This window comes from Crocodylus siamensis, chromosome 1, assembly GCF_052110815.1.
Source record: "Crocodylus siamensis isolate JL-2025a chromosome 1, ASM5211081v1, whole genome shotgun sequence".
Lineage (NCBI taxonomy): Eukaryota > Metazoa > Chordata > Crocodylia > Crocodylidae > Crocodylus > Crocodylus siamensis.
This window is the reverse complement of record NC_143395.1, coordinates 293,193,627-293,217,314: the sequence shown is the minus strand read 5'-3', so window position 1 is coordinate 293,217,314 and position 23,688 is coordinate 293,193,627. Positions and strand designations below refer to the sequence as shown.

The 23,688-nt window shown below is 44.4% G+C and overlaps 1 protein-coding gene across 1 annotated transcript in view; it reads right to left on the bottom strand.

Annotated features, from left to right (window-relative positions):
• OCA2 (OCA2 melanosomal transmembrane protein) overlaps nucleotides 1-23,688 on the bottom strand; it is a 416,292-nt gene that overhangs the window by 119,796 nt on the left and 272,808 nt on the right. The window contains exons 19-22 of the mRNA XM_090031667.1: nucleotides 19,916-20,043; nucleotides 14,188-14,247; nucleotides 13,501-13,605; nucleotides 3,856-3,949 (exon numbers count right to left, since the gene is read on the bottom strand). Coding sequence (XP_089887793.1) covers nucleotides 3,856-3,949; nucleotides 13,501-13,605; nucleotides 14,188-14,247; nucleotides 19,916-20,043 — 387 coding nt within the window. The remainder of the gene's footprint in view (nucleotides 1-3,855; nucleotides 3,950-13,500; nucleotides 13,606-14,187; nucleotides 14,248-19,915; nucleotides 20,044-23,688) is intronic.

Here is a 23,688-nt window from a genome sequence, read left to right as displayed (position 1 = left end):
CTAAGTACAGACAGTCAAAAAGCCTGAGGTTGAATCAATTCAGTCTTCACAGGTTAGTCTAAGCTGCACAGATTAAACCGATAAGCAAGTGAACAGACATTCGCAATACGGCCACATACCTGCAGTGGCCCAGGCCAGAAGCTGGGGGGTGCTAAAGTACCCTGCTCCAGTGGAGTAGACAGCTTGAGCCAAGGCTAGCCTGCCCACCCTACTAGCAGGGATTTCCAGCAGAGACGCTGGAGGACTGTTAGTTGCCTTGACTCAGGAGGGGATCTTGGGCAGAAATTCAATAAACCTATTTAACCTGAATCAATTAAGTCTGATACTACATCCATCCACATTTATCTTAAACCAGTTTTGGCCATTTTAAAAAAGTGTTTTATGTGCACTGAACTATTCTGTTACAGATTTGAATCAGCTTACAATCACTTATAGCAGTTTATGTGTAATTTCTGTCCCTAGCCAAGGTGTTGAAGAGTAATAGTTTGGTAGCCTATCTAAATCAATGTTCTGCAAACTTTTGTAGACTCAAAACACCCCTCCTTAACTTTTTGGAATTTGGTGGCACTCTATTTTAGGGCAAATGTATTTCTCATAGTGTTACCTCCCTACAACACCCTAAGGATCTCAATGTGTTGCAAAGTGGGCAGGGCACCACTGAGAGTAGGTCAGGTGTAGTGCTGCACAGCCTGGAGACACCATTTCCTGTGACTCCTCCCACCTTCTCCCAGGAGCATGGAAGGAGTGGGAGAATAAGCTAGGCTGAAAAAATCTGGCACCACGTCTGCTCACCCACATAGACTGTTATGCACAGAGGCACTGGGGCACTCAGCCCAGGGGCTATCAGGGGGTGGGGCTGTGCTTTTCAGCTCAGCTCCTTCCCCTGCTCCTACCATGCTGTGGGACCTGCTGGAAGGAGCCAAAAGCAGTGCTACCAGTATGTGGAGGAGCTGGCATTTACTTTCTCTCATAGGGGCCGGGGGCTATGGCACCCTTTTAAGGAGCTTGCAGGACCTGGGTTGAGAATCATTGATCTAAGTGACAGTGATGAGTATGGAAAGATGTCCCTGTAACAAATAACTATTGATTGGCATGCAATCCAATGTCCATGCAATGACCCTTAAAAGTCAATCTATAACTTATATCACCATGAACCTTGCTATGTAATAAGGCCACTTGATCTAGCAGTCACTTAGCTAACTAGATATACATAAAACAACAGGACTGTGTGTCACCAGAAACTCAAATTGGGTACTACTTTTTGTTGCATAAAAATACAGTCTTTTTAGAAGCATCCTAAACAAATAACCGATGGACGGATTATACTCCACTGGTGAGATGAGAGCAGTGGGGTACCCCAGGCCCACAGTGTTTAATATCTTCATCAGCGACTTGGATGAGGGGGTGGAAAGCACGCTGTCCAAGTTTGCTGATGACACTAAGATGTGGGGCGAGGTGGACACACTTGAAGGGAAGAGAGAGGCTGCAAATAGATTTAGACAGACTACAAAAGTGGGCAGATAAGAATAGGATGGGGTTCAACGTAGACAAATGCAGGGTGCTGCACCTTGGGAGAAGGAATCCACAGCATACATACAGGCTGGGGAGTTCCCCTCTTGAAAGCACAGAGGCGGAACGGGATCTTGGAGTCATTATTGACTCCAAGATGAACATGAGCTGGCAATGCCAGACCACAGCAAGCAAGGCCAGCCATACCTTGGCATGCATCCAAAGATGTATCTCAAGCGAGTCCAGAGAGGTGATATTCCCCCTCTATGCAACCTTGGTCAGGCTGCAGTTGGAGTACTCCATCCAGTACTGGGTGTTGCACTTCAAGAGGGATGTGACCAGTCTGGAGAGGGTTCAGAGGAGGGCCACCCACTTGATGAGAGGGCAGCAGGACAGACCCTACAAGGAGAGACTGAGGGACCTGAATCTGTTCAGCCTCAGCAAGAGGAGGCTGAGGGGGGACCCGGTGGCTGCCTACAAACTCATCAGGGGAAATCAATAGCAAATAGGTAGAGCCCTTTTCTCCCCAGCACCACCCAGGGTGACAAGGAACAATGGTAATAAGCTGATGGAGAATAGGTTTAGGTTAGAGATCAGAAGGCAATATTTTACAGTTAGGGTGGCCAAAATCTGGAACCAACTTCCCAGGGAAGTGGTCCTCACCCCTACCTGGGGCAAATTCATGAGGAGGTTGGATGATCACCTGTCTGGGATCTTGTGAACCCAGCATTCATTCCTGCCCATGGCAGGAGGTCAGGCTAGAATATCTGTTCAGGTTCCTCCTGAACCTAGCTACTATGAAACTATGAATATTTATAAACTAAACCTTATGGTCCAATAAAATCAGATTAGGACTTACATTTTCAGGTACAGCCAATAATGAGTATAAACTTTAATTGTATTAGTTTTGAAAAATTGTACATTTTAATTCAGCAACAAACAGGTTACTCAATGTTTTGGTAATATTTTGTTGTAATTTACTTATAACCCACAAAAAAGAAGTATTTGTAGAATATAACACAAAGTAGTCCTGTGCAAAGTGGCTAATATTTGCTTCAGATTCAGATTTGGATGATTCGGGGGACAGTGATTTGATTCAGTGATTCAAATCACTGTCCCAAATCAATTCAACCAAATCAGCCAGGCCCATCCCCCCAGCCTGGCAATGGCTGGCCAGACTGCCCCAGCTCCCTGCACTTTGGGGAAAAAAAGCCCTGACTCAGTGGGTGATGCCAGGTGGAGGGGAGCAATCTCTACTGCCCCCTAATACATGGCGGGGCTCTCCATGAGCCCCCTGACCCCCCATAGCTGTCCTGCCCACCACAGCTCCGGCCCTTTAAGAAAAAAAAATGAGAAAACCCTGCACTCACCACTCCTGCCAACAAGGGGGCAATCCCCACTGCCCCCTGCTGCCCTATGCCATGTCTGGATGAGCCCCCTGAAGCCCCAAGGCTAATGCAGGAGCAGTGAGTCCTGGGGTTTTTCTCCATTTTTTTTTCTTGAAGGGCTGGAGCTGACCCGGGCAGGACACCCATGGCAGGGGCTGGGGGAGTCGGGGGGGGGGGGAGGAGTTGGAGGGCTCATACAGAGCTCCCCATGCAGCATGAGGCAGTAGGAGATATTGGGGATCACCCCCCACCCAGCAACACCCAGTGAGCACCGGGCTTTTCTTTAAAGGACCAGAAGCTGGGGTGGGTGAGAGTAGGCGGAGTTGAGACAGGGCTGGGGGAGCAGGCAGGGAATGGGGGCTGGCAGGGGTCCCCCCTATGTTCCCCTCCCCCATCCCTTCTATCCAGCACTCATGAACTCAGACACAGCTCCCATAGATTTCACTGGGAGGGCCAATGAGGGCAATGAATAGATTAGCAAAAGTTCTTTTGCAGTCAAAGCTCACTGAAGTCAATGGAAGTACCCCCCATAGTTTAAATGAGCTTTGGGAGAAACCTTCAGATCACAGATCTTATAAACACCTGTATGCCCCTTTAAATGAGCTACTACTGAGTCTCTATTCTGAAAGCTAAATGCACCCTTTTACTTTCCCTCATATAAGATCTAAATTTTTCAAATGCCATCTGGACAGCTTCTCTGTGCATTTATACTATATGCATGTGCAGTTTTCAAATACTGCCTGCAAACTAATCAAAAATCATTTCTATTGTAGTGCATGCCACAGATACTCATTGGCAGCTTCATCCAATGTTTTCTCAAGTCAGAGGGAGCTCGGCTAGACCCTCTGTGTTTTCTGTAGTAAAATCATGGCACCTATTGCACTTGGGTTCTTCAGTGGAGTATTTGTACATCCAGTGATTTCAAAATTACTACACTCTATTAGATCTCCCAGCTTACCTCCAAGACATGCACCCATAGCCAATGAAAAAATTAGCGGTTTCACAGGCAGGTTAACTTCAGGATCTTGACTAAGGTTGAGCAGCACAGGAATCTGCAACACAGAGGGAGAAGGACAAGTGACATTAACCATCCACGAATTACTGAAACCTAAGCAATAATACTTTCCTTTTTCTAAGAATCTTTGCATAGAATTCCCCTTTCACCCTTTTGGGATTCCCTAGTAGTGAGCCTCTCTCTCGTTGCCCCTAAGCGAATGCCACAGCGTTCATCTGAGCTGGGATCTAGCAGTACAAACCGTTCCTGGCCATGGTCTTAGGTATAGTCTATTACACTGAGGATCCTTTAGGCTATCATTGTCTCATGTGACGTGACAATAGTAGCTATTAGAGCTGTGCAAAGCTTCAGTCCCCGATTCAATTTGGAGGAGCTTCAGCCCAACTCAGTGGCTGAATCTCCAAATCTGAATCAAATCAGGATACCCTTTAATCTCTCCAAATCGAATTGGAACCCTCTGAATTGATTTGGAGATGTTCAGAAAGATTTGGAGATTCAGACATAAACACAGCTTTAAATGTTTTTTCTGCATACCTCAAGGTAGCAGGCAGCTCATCACCATTGAGGGGTGCAGCGGATGGAGCGTTCACAGGAGTGCAGGGCAGGGGGCCCTCAGCATGATTGGCAGCAGACCCAGAAGTGGGCCAGAAGCACTTCTGGTCCATGTCCGGGTCTGCCGGGGAGCACATGGGCTCCACCCCGCCTCGGCAACCGGTGCCTCCTGGGTCGGGGGGGGGCACCCAGGGTACCCCTGTGGCCGACTGCTGAGTTAGGTGAGAATGGGTGCGGGGGACCCACGCACTCCCCAGAGAACTCAGAAGTGGACTGGAAGTACTTCTGCATTTGTTGCTGAGCATGCAGGGCACCCCCCCACCATGTTCCTGTGGGACTCTCCATCCACCCCACCATCACAGCATCCACAAGCAGTGCCTGCTACCTCAAGGTATATAGAAAAAACATTTAAAGCTGTGTCTGTGTCCAAATTGCTGATTCTATGAATCAGCATTGAATCTTCAGGTTCAGATTCAGCCAAATCAAATTGGGACAGTAATCCAAATCAACGAATCACATCACTGTACCTGATTAGGGCCAAATCCAAATCAAATATGATCTCAGAGCATTGCTGGGCATGTGCCAGGTGCAAACCAGAAATCAGCTACAAGGCATAATTTCAACATGCAGATTTCAACAATGCATGCAGAGCAAGTGGTTGGTGGCTCCTTGAGGGGTAACTCCAGCCTCAACAATTTAGATCCATTGCTGGCCCGCTCCAACCTGAAGTATGGTTTATTGGGGAGAGGTCCATAGTTGAGAGGAAGGGCTTCCTATGACACTGTAGCACTGGGAAAGCAGGCAGGAAAGCAAAAAAGACAAACCAAAAAGATAAATGCCATAGTTAATTCTCTGCTTGACATGTGTGAGCAAAGATGTCATCTCCAGAAAATCTGGGGAACCTGGTCGTATACATAAAGATAGGGCATTGATAGAGCTGAATTCCAGAAACCCTTAATGACCTGATATGTCAGCCAACAGGCACCATCGAAAGCCCCTAGGATCAGTATGCATGAGGAAAGAATTTGACTTGTATCTTTTTCTTAGATACAAACATACTTCATAAGGTTTTCAAATTAAAACTAAAATCATTTAATTTACTTGAATTCACATATTTAATTATTGTAATGTCCTTATAAGGCTGAACATACATCTTATGCCAGCTGTTTTTTGTGGTCTCTTTGACACAAATTGATTTTATTTTAGTTCAAAGCAGTCTGAATTATTTATATTATTAAAATCTGAAAAATATAGTTATTTAATATATGTCAGAACTATAATGTAAGCTGTCATCCTTGTGAGCATAGTAGGGATAGGATTAGACCATTCGCCTTTATACCCTCCGATTGCTGCTTTTGCAGTAAGAGAGCATAATATTGTTGTTATAAAACATATTTTTGTCTTAGCAACAGAATACTGCATCATCTCAATGGCTGGTTTTTTTTCTTTTAAAGGGACATGAATTCTAAGATATAATACTACCAATCACTAACAAGTATAAAGTCAAATTCTAGGTTTGAAATACTTTAATTTCCTCCATGCATTTGAAAGTATTTTAATGTACGGTGTACATGTCCTTTGTAAAGGGGAGGAGCTCTTCATAAGGAAGGCTTGTTCTTAAACTCATAACTGGCCAAGAGCTGAAAAAAAAAGCATTCAGCTAATATTATAGCGTTCTATATCAAAATATTTATTTGACCTTAAAAATCCGCAAAGTTTTATGTAGAGATTGTGAAGTACCTTGGCTGACAAATATGAACTACAGAATCTCAAAAAAAACCCCTACTTCTTCATTTCCTAAAACCAAATTTGGAAAGAGACTAGCCAGGTTGGCTAGTTTCTATTATAGCTTGTGTGTACAAGTATTCAAAAAGCCCAAGGCAGAAGGAATCAAAGTTACGGACTTTACACTAAGTGCCCTAGGTTAGTTTGACTTTTGGCGGGGAGGGCATATAGCCCAAATACACTGGCCAAGGCACTCTAGCACACCTCCCAGCAGGCTGTCAGAGAATGCCAACCACAACTAGCAGCCAGACACCCCTGATCGGCCAACAGCCCCTCACCCCAGCCTTAACTCCTGCCAACAGCTGGCTGTTAGCCACAGCCAGTGGGCGGTGTGGAAGCAGAGCAGCCCTCTCCCAGCTGTTCTGCCTCAGGCCACACTGGGTGTCTATGGCAGCTGGAGTGGGAAATGGGGCCAGTGGAGGCCCCTGCCACATGGCCCCAACCCCAGCTTCCCCCCCCCACCCCCCACTGCTTTGTCATGCAGGGACACAGATGCCAGAATCCGACCCCCCACCTCTCCTGGCCTGGCTGCTGCAGACAATTGGCCACAGACAGACAGCAGGGCTGGGGACAGAGCAGACCAAGTTCCAGTGTACTGCCCTGTGAGGGGGAGTCATCAGGGACCCAACAAATGAGCCTCGGATGCTGGCAGACAGCAACCTAACTTGAGTTGGGAGGGAATCTGGTACAAAAATTCAATAGACTGGTCTAACCTAAATCACTTAAGTCTGATATGGCACTGATCCAGGTCTATCTTAGATTGGGTTCCGCCACTTTTAAACCAGTTTATGTGCACTGAACTTCTGTTCAGTTATGGGTATAGACCGGTTTCCAATCAGTTATACTGGTTGATGTCTAATGTCTGTACCTGGCATATGTATGTGGGAGTTCCTCACTTTCATAACAAATAGCCATGACCATGGAAATCAAACATTTTCATCTTTAAGTGTAGCTCCTCAAGGGTCTGTTACAATCTTATTTAAGTCAATGGGAATCTTTCACTTTGCTGGGTTTTGAATAAGGCCCTTTCATTATCTGAATACATCCCATTTCAACATTTTTTTTTACAAAGCAGTGGTTACCAAATGAGCCTCCATTTAAAAGAAATGCTTCTCACTTCTTCTGTTAAATCACATTTAACATCCTTTGCTATGTTAATTCATATAATTATATGTGTTATGCACCAGCTTTGCACGCACAGTGAATACTTGAAATTTCAGCCTCATTTACTGTTGTAATTAATCCAAGTGCTGCAAATAGAAACATAAAATATTAAATGGCTGGAAAGAAATGTGTCACTCTATGCTTTGTGTTTTTGCCTTAGAAAAAAAATGGCTTATATAGCAGTCTTAGATCCAAAACTATATATTTTTACAAGAGGAGCTAAGACAAGGCAAGATAGATAACTACAAAACAGGATGCATTTTAAGTGAAACATACATAATACTGGTATTGTTCCCATATTTATTTCATTTTATTTAGACTTCAGTAATATTTTGCAATTTTTCAGCTACCACATGATACCCTTCAATGGAGAAAAAGGCAACCATGTGTTTGTATGAAAAGCTTATCCGAAAACTTGTCTTCCCTTCCTCTCGCCTCTCCCCACAACAAAGGGAGACTATAAACAGTAGAGAAAACATTTGTATAACAGCAATAACTTTATACCAGAAAATTAACCTTTATTATCTTGCCTCTTTTTTCAGTTTTAATTTTTTTGTTGAGGAGAAAATTTTGCTTTCTTGACAGCTCTACTAGAAAGAGTATTTTGATCTTCCATTATCTCACTTGCCAACTTGATTAGCAGGATTAAAGGAAAATACAAACAAAGTGGCTCAATTATGGGGAATACAATGGTAGGTAAATATAAGCTCCGATCTAGATATATAGTAGTGTTTCATTTTAAGCACGGAAAAAATGTGGATTTTGGGTTACTTTTTTTAATCCAAAAATTGGGGATTTTTTTTTTTATCAGAGAAAACCAGGATCCCTGTTGATAAGCTAGTAGATCTGCAAGGCACGGGGTGTTGTGGAATGGCATTGATAGTATTGCCTTCGATGTTACAATTTCAGTTCAGGAGGGCTTAAAAGTAATCCTTTCACTGTGTGTTGATGGCGTCCAAAGAGCCAGGCAGGAGCCCAGGTGCAGGTTGCTATGGCAACCAGCTAATGAGGAAATTAGTCTGCACCTGCACCTGGTCAGCTGGCCAGAAGAGGCAGGGCCCTGGGCCCATATAAACTCCAAGCTGGCCCTTCTTTGCTGGTGACCAGGGGAGAAGAGCAAGTGAAGGGAAGAGGCCTAACTAAGTTCTGCTCTGAGTAATGTAAAGGGGCTGAGCACACCTTATGTAGCTTGTGTTATGTTATAGCCCATGGTCTTATGTTTTGTTTGCCGTTTTATAGGGCTGGTGGCTTGGGAGAGGCTATTTGGGGAAGGAGGAGGCCTCACTGGGGGCCCACCGCAGCATGGGGACCCTGGTGCCAGAGAGGGCATGGCATTTGGGCTGTGGAGAGCCCAGGTGCCAGTGAGGCACAGCATTTGGGTTCTGGAGAGCCCAGAGAAGACAAGGGAACCAATTCATACCAAGGCACAGACTAAACAATGTCAATGCCATTTGAGAGGCTTGGGGCATGGTAAAGGGGCAGCTGGAGCCACACACAGAGCCCATAAGGCTAGGGTGCCCCTGAAGCACCCATTGTGAAATGGGACCTACGAGGGGTCTGGGAACCCGTGGGGTTCAGAGAATCCATTAAACCATGTCCAAGAGGACTGAAAGGCAGCCTCCCTGTTTTTATATTTCCATCAAAAAAGTGGCAGGAGAGAACTGAGGGTGCCCATTGGGCCAAACTGGCACGGTCGAGGGGCCTTAGGAGATCACGGCTGTCCTTGAGGACCTTATCCCGTGACAGTAGCCGTAACTGTTTTGCTTCTGACTGGAGTTGGTGTCATTCTGCCAACCTTTCAAAAGCTCTCCTTTTTCTGTCTATGAGAGCTTATATTTCCCTACTACTGTCACTGAACCAACCCTGATGTTTTTGTGGAGAAGCTTATAGATTTTTTTCACACACTTCATCAATGCCTTTTTTTGAGGCTCTCCCAGTGATCAGTAGTGTCAAGCTCATCAGAGAGGTCAGAGAGCTTCTCACTCAGGCACTGCTGGAGATAATAGATTTTAGCAGGGACTTTCAAGCATTTAATTTTCAATGTCTTCCTTGGTTGCTTCTTTTGTGTATGTTGATTTTTGGATGATACGAATGAACGTAATAGCATGTATCAAACAATGATCCAGCCATCAGTCATCTGTGCTGCTCGTAAGTCTGGTAATATAGATGTCATGATAGTCTCAGGCACTTGGTATGCCAGTCAACCAGATGGCAGCATTTTGAGTGGGGGTGCATCCATGACTTCTTCCATCTGTTGCTTTGGAAGAATAAGGAGTTTGTAATGAGATCATATTCCAAACATTAGCTCAGAAGAATTCCACTTGTACTGACTTCTCCAACCCTTCCTTTCTGAGGGTTCCTCTCCACAGCTCTGAGTTCCTTCCCATTCTAGCACTGATACCACCAAGAAGATTTATCTCATCTTCTTTGGGGACATATGATAGGATTTGGTCCAGTTAAGAATAGAACTCTTCTTTCGTTTCATCATCTGCACCCATATTGGGATGTAAGCACTGATGACTGTTTCATATTCCCTTTTGGTCAGTTGGCGATAAAGGGTCATGAGACAATCCATACTGTAGATGTGTCCATGTTTTTCACCTTTTCTCTTCAAAAGAAGATATAGCCACCACCATGTTTCTGAGCTGCCCCTCTTCTGCACATCTGGTCTCACTGGACATCCAGGAAAAATGGATGCATTCAAATTTTTAGCACCCAAATAGGCTACTTTATCTCACTGCATGATCAAACAAAAGGAAAATTGAGGCTGTAATGGAAGAAGCACTCCTCTGAAACCTAGACGTAGGTTAGTTCACAACTGTCACTCTCTGGAAAATACTGCAGGAGGTTATTGAGGAAAGACTGTGTTGCAACCCTCTCAACTAAAACTCCTCTTGGTACTCCAGGCAGGTACACAATGTTGCAACAACAGCAGCTCACACACCCTTTCAAAGAAATCAGCATAACTTCCTGGCCCAGCTGGGCCAGTTCCATTAAGTAAAGATGGGATCTCTCTTTCCTCTCTGTTAGGAAATGAAAAACACTACCAGCTTCAACCAAGAGGAGCAGAAACAAGCTATCCAACAAGATCATGCCCATTATATGTGTTGGGGCACTAGGCAAGAGGGCTGTCAACCAGGTCATACCTTCCTGCGTGTGCAGCTGCATAAAGTATACAGTTTAGCCACTTCTCATCCTTTACAACAGTATGCTCTTTAGTGATGGGAGAAGGGTACTTACAACCATTTTATACCTTCTGTGAATGTTTATATATCCTTTTACAAATGGTAAAAGTGTGCATTTTCCATGAAAGAGGTACCTACATAGGTGGTGGAAGGTCAGAGCTAATGGGGTTCAGCCCCCTCAAATGCAGGGCAGCTGGTAGGGCTGCAAGACTGCTTGGCTTTGGGCAGCTGCAGCAGGGGTGGGGCAGGACATGCATGCCAGGATTGCAGCCCACCATGTCAATCACTGGCTGCCCAGCGCAGTAGGCAAGTAGCAGTCAATCCTATGAATGGAAAAGGTCTAGGGGGAGGGGTGCAGATCAAGGCCCCCATGCTGAGGGAGGGAGTGGGGCAGAGGCAGGAGTTGGAGTGAATAAGGCCCTGGCCGGGCCAGGTGGTGAGACAATCGGAGCCCGGGCTGTTCATCCAGGGGTGTGGAGGGGCTCATGCCACTGTACACACACCGGCAGAGGCCCAAGTCTCCCTGATCTGTACACGGGATGGAGGTGGCTGCTGCTATGAGCTGGGCTTTGCGTACCCCTACAGCTGCCCCAGGAGCAGCGCAACACCATGTGCCATCTGCCACTGGGCTGTGCTGAGTCTCCTGCCTGCCCAGCAGTGGGTCATTGCACAACTCTCGAGGCAGTGGGGTGCAAAGCCCAGCATGTCATATCAATTGCCTCCACCCCATGCACAGATCAAAGGGGCACATGCCCCCCTCAGCCTCCACTGGAGTGAGTACAGTGGCGTGAGCCCCCTAGTGCCCCTGGACAAGCTGTCTGGGCTCTGATTGTCCCATTGCCTGGCCAGGGTCCCATTCACCTGAGCCCCTGCCCCACTCTATCCCTCACTGCTGGGGCCTCGATCTGTCCCCCACGCCCCCAGCCCTTCCCCCATGGACTTACCTGTTGTGGGGGTTAGTGTGTGCGCACATGTGCATACATGCTCAGCCCCCACAAATAATTTTTTCTCCCTCTACCTATGGATACCTACTGTTTAAAATATACCTTCAAAGAAGAAAAAAATCAGTAGCTTGCAAAACTATTGATGCCTTTGTTAAACACAGTCTACCTTGGCAGATTTCTGGGCTTCTATCTAAAACATTTACCAGGCATTGGAATGTAAGAAATTAAAAACAAGAGAAAAAAACATATTTGGTAGAAAAGAAGGGAAAAAGAGATCTAAAATGTAAATTAGCAACATGAAAAATACAGTGTGCTTAAGCTCCTGACCGTTTTAAAGACAATAAATGGCAGGTCAAAATCAGTCTGCTTCCTAACAATGAATTGTCAGAGATCCAGCCACCTTGCCAACAATGTGGCTAATAGAAATTGTTTATTACAGTATGTTGAGAAAATAGTATTAAAACTCAACTAAAACAAGAGTTTATTGCAGCTATATTTTTAGACTCTAGTAGTAAGACAAAAAATATAAACAGATGGCTCCAACATATGGAGCCTATAAAACAAGTCAATTAAATCAAAGAATAAAATCCTAATAAAATCACGTAGCGTAACATTTTAAGGGAAGAATATCCTAGCTATTGAATAAACTATGCCATGAATGCAGGCATTGAAAATGAATGGGACTTAAGCAAGGGTTTGTCCAGCTCAAAAATCGGAAAAAGGTTTGAGGAATATGTTATGGAATGAAACATAAAACAGCACTATGTAATTTCACTGTGTTTGGGTTTTTTTCCAAACATGAAGCAAGACATTACAGTCCAAAATGAAAAGTTTACAGTTCTGTAGATAAAACCAAAATAAATACAATACTCAAGTTTCCAATCTCTTAACTACTCAGTCCCAAAAAGTCTCCTGTAGCTCTCCTTAGAGAAATAAAAATCTGCCAATATTTGCCAATTTTATTTTGGGGGGCCTGCCATTTTTAGCACCTAGCCATTACAAAATTTAGCTCAAATTAATGTTTGTATGAACACAATTTAATCCCAAGTAGAATGCATGGAAAATGTTTCAAGTACTGCATGCTAGGTAATCAAGGGAAAGGACTCTATACCTGTGAAACCAAACTTGCTCTAAGAGTTATTTGCAGAGATGCTACCATTACAACTATTGTTCTAACCCTTTTGCTCGCAGACTAGCTTCCTGGTGCTTCCTCCTAACTGTGCTACAAGTTCCATGAAGGTTACCAGAGTAGGTGTCTAAATTTATATAATGAATGATGAATCCATCTGCTGTGTGCTCTGTAATTTTACTTCACTATCACTCACCATCTTCATGTAATGAACTGTGACACGTCCTCTCCAAAAAAACCCATTGATTTCGGGACAGGAATCTATATAGTCACTTTTAAATGCTTGAAGAAGAGAAACCTATAATTACTTCCCAGCAGCCACATTTCAGCTGGGGTTCAAAGTCCTTTGTATTTTGGAGGTGTCATGTTAGCTGAGGAATCAAATTTTTATAGGTTCTGTAAATCAATTTTTTTCCTCTTGTGTGATTCCAATTCTTTGTGGTTTGACCTGAACAGGAACAAACCAAATCCACCCAGATTTATACCAAGACTGAATCAATAAGTTCCTTAACCTGTGGGTTGTTTAGTCGCATAAAAATTATCTTGTAATGTAAACTGTCCAAAAAGTGTGGTCTCTTCACACTCATTAACAATCTCCTTATAGTAAGTGTAGATTGATGGGTGAGTGGCACATCTGCACACATCTGATTATCTGCACATAGAAATGGCCAGCAAAACACCTAAATGATGTGAATAAGCTCATGTGTAATGGCTCACTGCCTTGAAGAGATGGGAGCAGTTGTAATACAGCTGAGCAAACTTGTCATTAAATAGTTGGACTCCCTGGATATAATGGCAGGAAAAATGTAACTACTCCAGAGAAACATACCATTGTAGCAGTAAATGGAATATTGTCAATTAGGGATGATGCCAGTGCAGAGACCCAGACCACTAAAATGATAGCAATTGCCAAACGTTGATCTTCAGGAACCACCTGGCATGAAGAAAGATAAAGTTACAACTCCACTAACTGAAAATTAGCCAGCATTTTTTTTAGCTGTCACACTAAGCCCAGTATTTCTCTGTACTGCTAATGACATAATTGTGCAAAATCTTCACTGCATTAAAATACTTTTTAAGGTAATGATTTGAAAGCAAAATGCATTCTAAAAAGGAGATAAATGACAGATTTATTAAAACAATAGTTGTATCAATTCAACAAATGTAGACAGACAGATGCAGTAATAGTCTAATAGTCGCTTTTACTTTTCCTATAAAAAACCATGTACAGCTACACTTGCATATTTTCCCTCTCCGGCTTTCTATATTAATTTCTACCTGTCCAATTTATTCATTCATTGGAAGTCCAGAAGAGAGTCATACTATTTAAATTCCACTAATGTACTGGGGAACGTAACTTGTGCTGAAGATCATTCACAATGGTGAAATTTACCTTTTGTATATGTGGTGAAAGAATATAAGCAATATAGAATTCAATATCCAGTGATTCTTAATTAAATGCTTCATGTTTTCCCCTTATGATAGGAGTTAAATAAGTATAAACATTTTAATGTACCTTTATCAATAAAGCTGTCTGCTCTCCTATGTAGTCTATTAAATGGAGATGAGCCAGAGCCTAAAAGAGATGGATTTAGATCAACTAATGGAAGGTAAGCAAACGTGCAGTTAAAAACAGTTTGAAGTAACCATGCTGGGTTTGTTTTAATTTATTTTCCATTACAAAGATGTCAGTATTCGTTCTACATAAGGCACATGTTGGAATTGGCAAACTTGGCAGATAAGGCACCTTTATTTGAGGAATGTTATTGTATTTGACATGTCAATTAGGGTGCAACTAACCTCACCCCACAACACACTTGAAGCTTCTGTACACTCCAGTTCTAGCAATGTAGATATGAGGATGCTTTGGATGCATTCAGCACACCAGAAATATAGATTTTGAAGAGTGACAATAGGGGAGGACTCCAGAGTTTCCTCTTCATTGCATTTAAAGGTCTGGAAAGTTCGTAACAAAAGATGGGCAGCCTCAAGTGAGTAGCCAGCGGCAACTTACCCTGAAAAGAATATAGATCACAGACATCTTATCCTAGTCTTTCTGGGCCAGAAGAAATCTTCAAATTCCAAGCAGGAAGGCAGGTCCAAAACCTGATATTCACTTGCTAGCTTTGTATTAAAGCAATATTGTGGGTTAAACAATGCTGTTTTTCAGTTTATATCTATTTCTAGTGTTATCCATAGTAGAAAATCATACCAAGGCACTCATCCTTGAGAATAAACGTAATGTTCTGCCTAATATCTTCTTGTCCTGAGGGTATATTTGCATTTCAGGCACTACTGGTTATGTAGCTATTCCTAAGCTAGCTTAAAACTAGCTAAATCAGAAACTGCTAGCAGTGTAGCCATAACAGCACAGAGCTCTACATGGACTCGCCACCAGATTATGCACTCTACTTAGGTGGGTTTTGCAGCTCTTACTGTCATCAATGACGCCACAACTACCCTGTTAGCAATACCTGAGATGACCAATTTAAAGATAGCTGGAATACTTTATTAACATTGTCTTTTCATTATGTCTCCGCAAAGCTTGTTAATGATTATTCAGTTGTACTTGAACCCTGTTTAGTATTCGGGCACAATACTCCAGAAAGGAAACATGGTCAAAAGATGACCTGAGGTTGCCATCAGTTTGCAAGTATACCGTCAAAGTAGAGACTATGGAAACACTAACTGCATATCTGTTAAGAAAAGAGACAAGCATGGTGCAAACCACTGAAAGAAAGTGAGGAATTAACATGAGCCACAGCCTTCAGTAGTTGTGCTTTGCAGAATCATGTGGTCTGAGCACACACACAGGGTTCTCCAAGAGCATCATGAATCTCATAAAAGGAGAATATTGTTTTGATAATTGGTACGCTCAGCCACACCAGTGCCAAACTGACAACAATCCTGGAAGTACACTTTTATACTGCTGGCACGATGCATCTTTTTTGGATCAGAATTTAACTACATTTATCATACCCATACATTTGTCTTCCATAGACAAAAGGTTGGGGTTTATGGGTTCTATATTATCATTTCTTTTGTAAATAAATATAATTGGAGGGGATGAAAGTAAAAAGGTATTTTGAATACTAAAACTGCATAAAATGGTATCACAAAGATAAATAAAATAAAGAGCTATATCACAGAGAGAAAGATAGAACTGGAGGATTTTATAATGAATAATGGTAACTCCCAAATGGGTCCTGAAAGAACATTCCTAGAGACAAGTTACCTGAGGGATGGCTCATCAGACCTAGATGGCTAGGCTCAGAAGAAGCTGAAAAAAGATTCTGACAGTGACTGATCTCTCAGTCAAGACTGGCAAGTAACTAACGATAAAACTGTCAAGAGTGTGTCTCTAACCTAGGCAACTTGGGCTCCTAAATCACTTAGGCATGCTAAAAAACATTTTTATCCTAACATAGAAAGATTTAAAGCATTACCATAGAGAAGCATGTCATCATTCACAGGGAGAGCCATGAAGTACCTGGTGCTTAGTGCCTTTCTAGAACATGTTTAAGGACAATGAAGTGAGGTGATAGGAACTGACAGAAGTAAGGAAACAGTCCTCAATGGCTATGAATAGCAAGGGTGACCAACTTGTGGCACTGGCAGTCTCTGTGTGTGGCACACAGCACATCCATGAGAGGACAACCAGCTGAGAAGAAGAGAGGGCAGGAAGCAAAAAGCAGAGCAGCAGATAAAACAGGGAAATGGCACTTGGAGAGGATACAAGACAATTTATGGTACGCTTGCCACAAAGATTGCCCCCCACTGATGTATAGTAAGATTTGGTTTGCCTCAGCAGGCAATGCTATTGAAGAAACTGTTTGGATTTGGTTTGTTTCTTGGAATTATAGCCAGCATAGTAAAAGCTAAGCTAAAAAAGGAAATACAAGAATCTTAATGTTTGGGGTCTGCTAGTTCAGACATGCTTCTGTTTTCTGGTAGTCTAAGAAAGCATGGATTGAGATCAGGAATAGTGTTTCAATATGATTGACAAATATTTTTCATTGTAATTTTTATATATGGAGATCTTTAGGTATGGTTCCAGTTGGCACTCCATATCTTACAGTTTATTTCCTAAGGTATCCCTGGCACAGCTTATGAAATATGCTATAGCTAACAGTTCGTCCAATGACTGCTGTTACCAGAGAAACCATAAAAAAATAAGTCAATTATAGCAATAGTAAGTTAAACTGACATTCAACATATTTTACAACCTGATTGTACATCCGTGTCATATTCAAATGTAAACAGTTAAATTCAAGCAAATATGGTAAATAACATTAGGGAATGTGACTTGCATAAAGTGCTAGCACCATAGCTAGAATAAATGCTATGGCTTCAGCATGTATCATCAGTCACAGCTGGCATATTTCAGAATATATATTAAAATAGTGGTCTCCAACCTTTTTAAGTAGGAGATCACCTTTTGCATTTAAAAGCAACCAAAGATCTACTGTGCACCAACACTCACCCCCCAGCATGCAAGTCTGTGGGGAGGGAAGGGGGGAGCAGATTGAGGCAGAGGGAGAAAAAATTACATGCGGGCATGCCCCCCTGCAGGTAAACTCTGTTGGGGGAAGAGCCATGAGAAGGGGCAGAGCAGATAGAGGCCCTAACCCCATTTCCTCCCTCATAGCGGGGCCTAGATATCCTCCCCCCCAACAGCGGTGAGAGAGGGAGTGGGGCTGGAGCAGGCCCAGGCCCTGCACAGCAGCCAGGGCATCGAATGGACCCATGAGCAGTTTATCCAGAGGGCATGGGGGGGCATGCACCCTGGGGGGGCATGGGGGGTATGAGGTCCTGGACCTGCACGCCAGCCAGGCTGCCTGCCATGGTGGGCTGGGATTGGGGCCGTGCTCAGGCTCAGCGGCAGCGACACTGGGAGTGGGGCTATGGTGGGGGGCTGCAGGCACCCAAAAATTTGCCATAGCCCCCCCCTCCCCAGTGCTACTGCTGCCTGACCCAAGCACAGCACAGTCCACCACCACCCTGTGAAGAGTGTGGCACTGTCTTCCCCCCCACCCCCGGGATCTGTGTAGGGGGTAGGGCAGGTTGGAAGACCGTGCCACATTCTTCACTGTGGGGAGCTGGGCCACTCTGTGCTCAGGCTAGGCAGCAGTGCTGGGAGGGGGTCTACAGCAAATTTTTGGATGCTTGCAGCCTGTCTGTAGCCCTGCTCCCAGTACCGCCACCACCCAGCCTAAGCACATCCCTGGCCCCAGCCCGCAGCAGCATCCAGCCCAGCTGGCATCCAGATCTGGGGCCACATGCCCTCCATGCCTACCCAGGGTGTGTTTTTCCCCCCCTGCCTGTGCCCCCCAGATGAGCTGCTTGTGGTTCCATCCCATGCCCCATCTGTGCAGGGCCTGCCACTGCTCCAGCCCCAGTCCCTCCCTTGCAGCTGCTGCAGCCACCTGCACTGCCTGGCGTTTGGTGAGGGCATGTGCCCCCTCATCTGTGAGTGCCAGAGGTAGCTGCCATTGCAGGCTGGGCTTTGCCCTGAGCATCACTGCAGCTAGCCCGAGAGCAGCTTGACTCCACATGCATCCTTCCCTGGGCTGAGCCTCATTCCCTGCCCAGCCAGTAGCTGGATGCACTTGGTGTCAGGCCACTCCCAGGCCAGCTGCAGCGGGGCTTAGGGCGCAAAGCCCAGCCCGCAACAACAGCTGCCTTCTCTGCATATAGATGGGGGGGCATGTGCTCCCTGGGGCTTCACTGAGGTGCACATAGTGGCAGCAGTCCTCATGCCCCTGGACAAGCCTCCTGGGCTGGATCTTCCCACCACCACCCACCTAGCTGGGGCACCACTCACTTTACCTCTGTTCCTGCCTCTGTGGTGCTCTATCCCTTGCCACAGAGGCCTTGATCTAGCCCCCTTCCCCTTTCCTCCCCCATGAACTAACCTTCTGGGCTGGGGGTGGGGCACACACAGGCATGCACACATGCGCTCTGCACCCTCCAGCCTCAGATTGACTTGAAGAGGCTACAAGATCAACAGGTCAATCGAGATCAACGAGTTGGTGACCACTGCATTAGAAGTTGTGCATGAAATAGTAGGTGTTCTTAGATGTGCTACAATACTCATCAGAACTATTAAAGTCCTCATGAACTTTGTAAACTTATTAGCAACCCAGAAAATTTCCTATTGATGAGCAAAGTCTCCAGTAAACTTCCAGGAGTTTACTAGATTCTGACTGTTCTAATTTAAAATCAATTAGATATTGCTGAAATATCAATTGCTAATATTTACTGCAAATTTAACCCCATTCATGTTTGTGAATTGTTCATTAACTCATTCAGATGTGACCTTGAAATTATTAATTTTCACTAAAAGATTACAAAAACACATTTCATATTACCAGGCATTTGCAAACTGCTTGCTTTGGCAATTTATTGTCCACCATCTTCAACTATTCACCTGAGCTATATTGCTGTCTTGATACTCAACTCTTATTGGGTGACTAAAACTTTTAAAGCATAACAAGAAATAACAATGGGCCCTGTTGGAAATGCACATATAATCTTGTTTGCAGTGAATGTGTTTATTCATACAAAAATATTCATTCTCCAAATATGTGCGCCAAAAAAAAAAGTTCCCATAAAGATTTACAGAGTGAATAAAATGGGACACAAACATGACTGAATCAAACTGCTCAGAGACTGAGTAAATAAGCTAAAAGTATTAAATAACTTGTTTCATTAGGACTATCACGATTCAACATTTGGTCTTATATACTAGATCTTAACAAGAACTTTCAAGCATCAAACAAGCCCCAGGTTCAGTCTCCAAGATTAGTGATTTTGTAGCTAGAATATGGCAAAAGTGTTAGAGATTTTTAAACTATAATTAATCCCTGATATTTGTTGTTTGTCTAAATAAGTCCAAATCAGTAAAAATAATAATAATAATAATAGTAAGTTCAGACACACCATCCTTGCTAATTTTAAAGCTATTCTTTTTGTGGAAGTTGAGAGAAAAGATCACTAAACTCTAATTTAAAAGCTAAAGGGAGACAGAACTTTGACTACAGAGTTCTCATAGCTCTTTAATTTTAATTTAGTGCTATTATGACTGAATTGTATCTTAATTATCAAAAAGCATTCAACCAATGTTGTGTGGGTGCTCTCTGTTCAAGATAATGTATGTCTTCATAAACTGAGTCAAATCCGAACAGACCAATTACAAAACCCAAAAGTATGAGTCTAGTGGATTTATTTCTTATTCTTCTTACCTCCATTAAAACAAACAAGGCTGCAAAGAAAAGAAGTGTTGCCCATTCCACTCTATTTAGTATCATCTCAAAATCATGGATGTCAGCTAAGACTAGCAGCCAAATAGCTCCCAACATTGCAATCCATCCTGCATGGAGGGGAAAAAAAAGAACCATGAGTATACCTCTCATTTTCTAGTGTTGTATGTGTCCAGCATGTTCATTATTTTACTCATAACCTAAAATGTATGATAACACATTTTTTCAATATACATTTTTGACCATATGCAAATGTCACATAGGAGATCTACATCAAATTATCAACTTCTTGTTATTGAGACCAGCAGACCTCAAAATCCTGAGGAATCTAAAAACATCCAGGCTTTAGGGAGAGGAAGTATTTTATGGTTGACCAAAACTCTACTGGATTTACTTCCCACATAAAATTCAATGGCAGCTGTCGCATTGTGCAGGTGCAGTGAGGTTCAGCTGGGTGCCGTGCACTGTCTGGGACCTGGGGCTGCTCCGCCTGTCAGCCAGAGTCTGGCACTACTCAGCCCCAGTGGCCCCAGCTCCCAGACAGCATGCAGCACCCTGCCAAGCCACACCATTGGGTAGCTGCCACACAGGTGCCAGATGGAAGGGGACAATCCCCACTGCCCCACGCTGCATGGGGGGGCTCTGCCACGAGTGCCCAGAGGCCCCTGTCGCCGCTGCTGCATCTGGTGAGTGCAGAGTTTGTTTGTTTGTTTGTTTGTTTTTTTGTGCCAAGACTAGGCTGGGGGATGGGCCCGGGCAGGGCAGCCAGGGGGACTTCTCCCGTGGCTCCCCACTCCCAGGGAGAGGCAGGCACAGCCAGAGGAGCAGTGGGAGAACTTGCAGCCAGCCAACTGTGCCTGCTTCTCCCCAGCCGATCCAAATCATCAAATCTCTCTGAATCAGTGCCAAATCTTCTGAAGCTGATTTGGCCAAATCCATTCAGGACAGTGATCCAAATATCTGAATTGAATCACTGTCCTACAAATTGGCCGAGTTCCATAATACATTTAAATGGCATTGACAGTAACCACCACCTCTGGGCCCTGGTACAGCTACCCAGAGCCTGGGCCAGCTGTGGCAGGCAGTCGGATGGCTGCAAACAGCAGCAACAGGCATCAGCTGGGCTCCAGAGCCCCAGCCAGGCTGGCAACAGGATGGACAGCAGGGGAGGGGCTGGGGTTTTGCTCTCCTGACCTTTTCCCAGCCATGCACCTTGAGGCACACATGCAGCTGCTGCTGCCATAGAGCCCAGCCAGAACTCTGGAGCCCTGTGCAGCTGTTTGCACCCTCCCAGCCACAGCCAGCCTGAGGTCTAGGCAGCTCCTGCCTGCCACAGAACACAAGCTGCTTGCAGCACGGCTCACAGCCTCCACACCACCTGTTGTGAGCAGCCCAGGATTCATAGCCAGTAGCAGCTGCCCGGAGTCCAGGCCAGCCATGACATTCTAAGCAAAATGGCTTTGCACGCCATGCTCTGGCACATATGCGTGGGGGTTCCCAATCCCCGCTCTACTTGTTAGCATTGTTTTATCACCACATTTTCCTACGTGTACACTATTTTTATCAACTTTTGTGTAATACACAAAAGTTTAACATGTTCTGCTCACACCTCTCCAGCAGGTCCCAGAGAGCACTGCCAGGTGGAACACTTTTCATCGTCAAGAGCACTTACATGTGCAATTTTACAAGAATCAATCATGTCACCTCTCTCTTTTAGTGCATGTAGTGTGGGAGACCTCAGGAAGACACTACAAAATACTACAGATTTCCCTACTATAGCAATACAGCTGACACCTCACTTTTCATCTCTTCTTCAGAGGTCGCAACCAATGTCATTACTCAAAGTGTCTCAGTAAGACAGAAGTGGTCCTGGTAGGGAGAAGGAAACACTTTAAGAATTTATTTAAGATCCTTGACAATGCTCCTAGTCAGAGACCTTTGTACATCACTAGATTCACCCTGAATCCTTCAGAATCAGATTGTAACAACCTTTCAAGTCCAGCTAAGCAGGAAAGCACCAGGAAACCATTATATTGCTACAGACTTCTTTTTAACCTGTCATTACAGGCCTGCTGTAAATTCCTCTCCATACGATTCTGTCAAAGGTAACTAAAGACTGCAGTTTGTGTTCTGTGAGGCAGCCTGCTTCTTGCAAGAAATACACATTTTCTCAGAATTTTGCACACTCCTCTGGTTTTCCCCTTGCCCTGGCTCCGAATAAAAGTTATTTCCTAGTCTTGAAAAATGTTAAGATGCCTCGGTAGCGTAAGAAGGGTCCTCTTCAGCTGTGGCTAATACATCGCTGTGCCCCATAGGGACTCAAAAGCTGCCTGTATGTATTAAGGTAACAGAGATGAGGTATACTATGGTACATGCTAATGAAGATCAGAGCCACCCCTCCCCCCCACACACACACACACCGTACAGATATCGCACAATTAACTGGTTAATTATGCAATTACCTGGAAAGCAGCTACATATGTAAAGTGGCTATTATGCCATAAAAAAGCTCCACATGCAGATATAAAGTTAGACCTCAAAAATGTGTGAGCAACCAACTTTAAGACTGGTTGCTCTCAAACTTTAATTTGCACATGTAACAGGGTTTTCCCTGCAGCTTGAGAGCCCCGTCAGCTGACAAGACTCCCAACCACAGTGGGAGTCCATGCCTACCATAAAACCCCCAGGTTCTGGGAATTGAGGTAGCTGTGATCCCCAGGACTCAGGGGTGCATGAAACCCCAGGGCCCAGGGGAACATGGCTGCCATGATCCCTAGAGTTCAAGGTCTCTGGACCCTAGAGATCACAGCTGTCACAATCTCTAGGGCTTTGGGGTATGGGAAACCACCAAGACCAGAGGATCACCACAAAGCAATTTCCACTACCCCAGGAACGTAGTAAAATCCTGGGGTTGCGGGAATCACCGTGCAGAGATCTTGTGGCGCCAAGGGCTTCCCTTACCCCTACAGTGAAGAATTCACTGCACCAGTGATCCTCCCACTCCAGGGGTTTCATGCACCCCTAGGGCAGAGAGATTCCAATCCCCCTGCCCTGGGGCTGCATGGGGCACCCTCACAGCTGGGAACCCCCTCAGCTGGGATGTGTGGGGTTACCAGCCTCAAGAGCTTGTTAGTGTGGCATGGCAGGAGGCACTATTGTGTGAATTATGCATTAGATCACATCGCACCTTTCCCTGCACATGTAGAAGGGACAATAATGACATCTAGTCTTCATATTACCATACAAATACAGTAAAAGTTCTATTAACCAGCGTCTTACAATCCGGCATGCTCAATTAACTGGCTAGATATCAGGAAAAACTTCTTCACGGTAAGAGTGGCCAAAATTTGGAATGGGCTTCCAAAGGAGGTGGTGCTCTCGCCTACCTCGGGGGTCTTTAAGAGAAGGCTGGATAGGCATCCGGCTGGGGTCCTCTGACCCCAGCACTCTTTCCTGCCTAGGCAGTTCGTCAGACTTGATGATCTGTTGAGGTCCCTTCTGACCTTAGCATCTATGAATTAGAAGTGACCCCTGAAAATGAAAAATGAGTATTGCTGACCTATACAGCATTTTTGTTTTATATGTTTCCATACTTAATTACATGGTCACTACCATATACACAGGGCATATATAACTACACACCTGATCATGCACATAACATGCATTTTGTTTTGTGACATGCCTTTTTTAGCCACAAAGCAGTGTCTCTATCTATCTTTAAACTCATACTAACCAATGATACAGTTACATTTGAC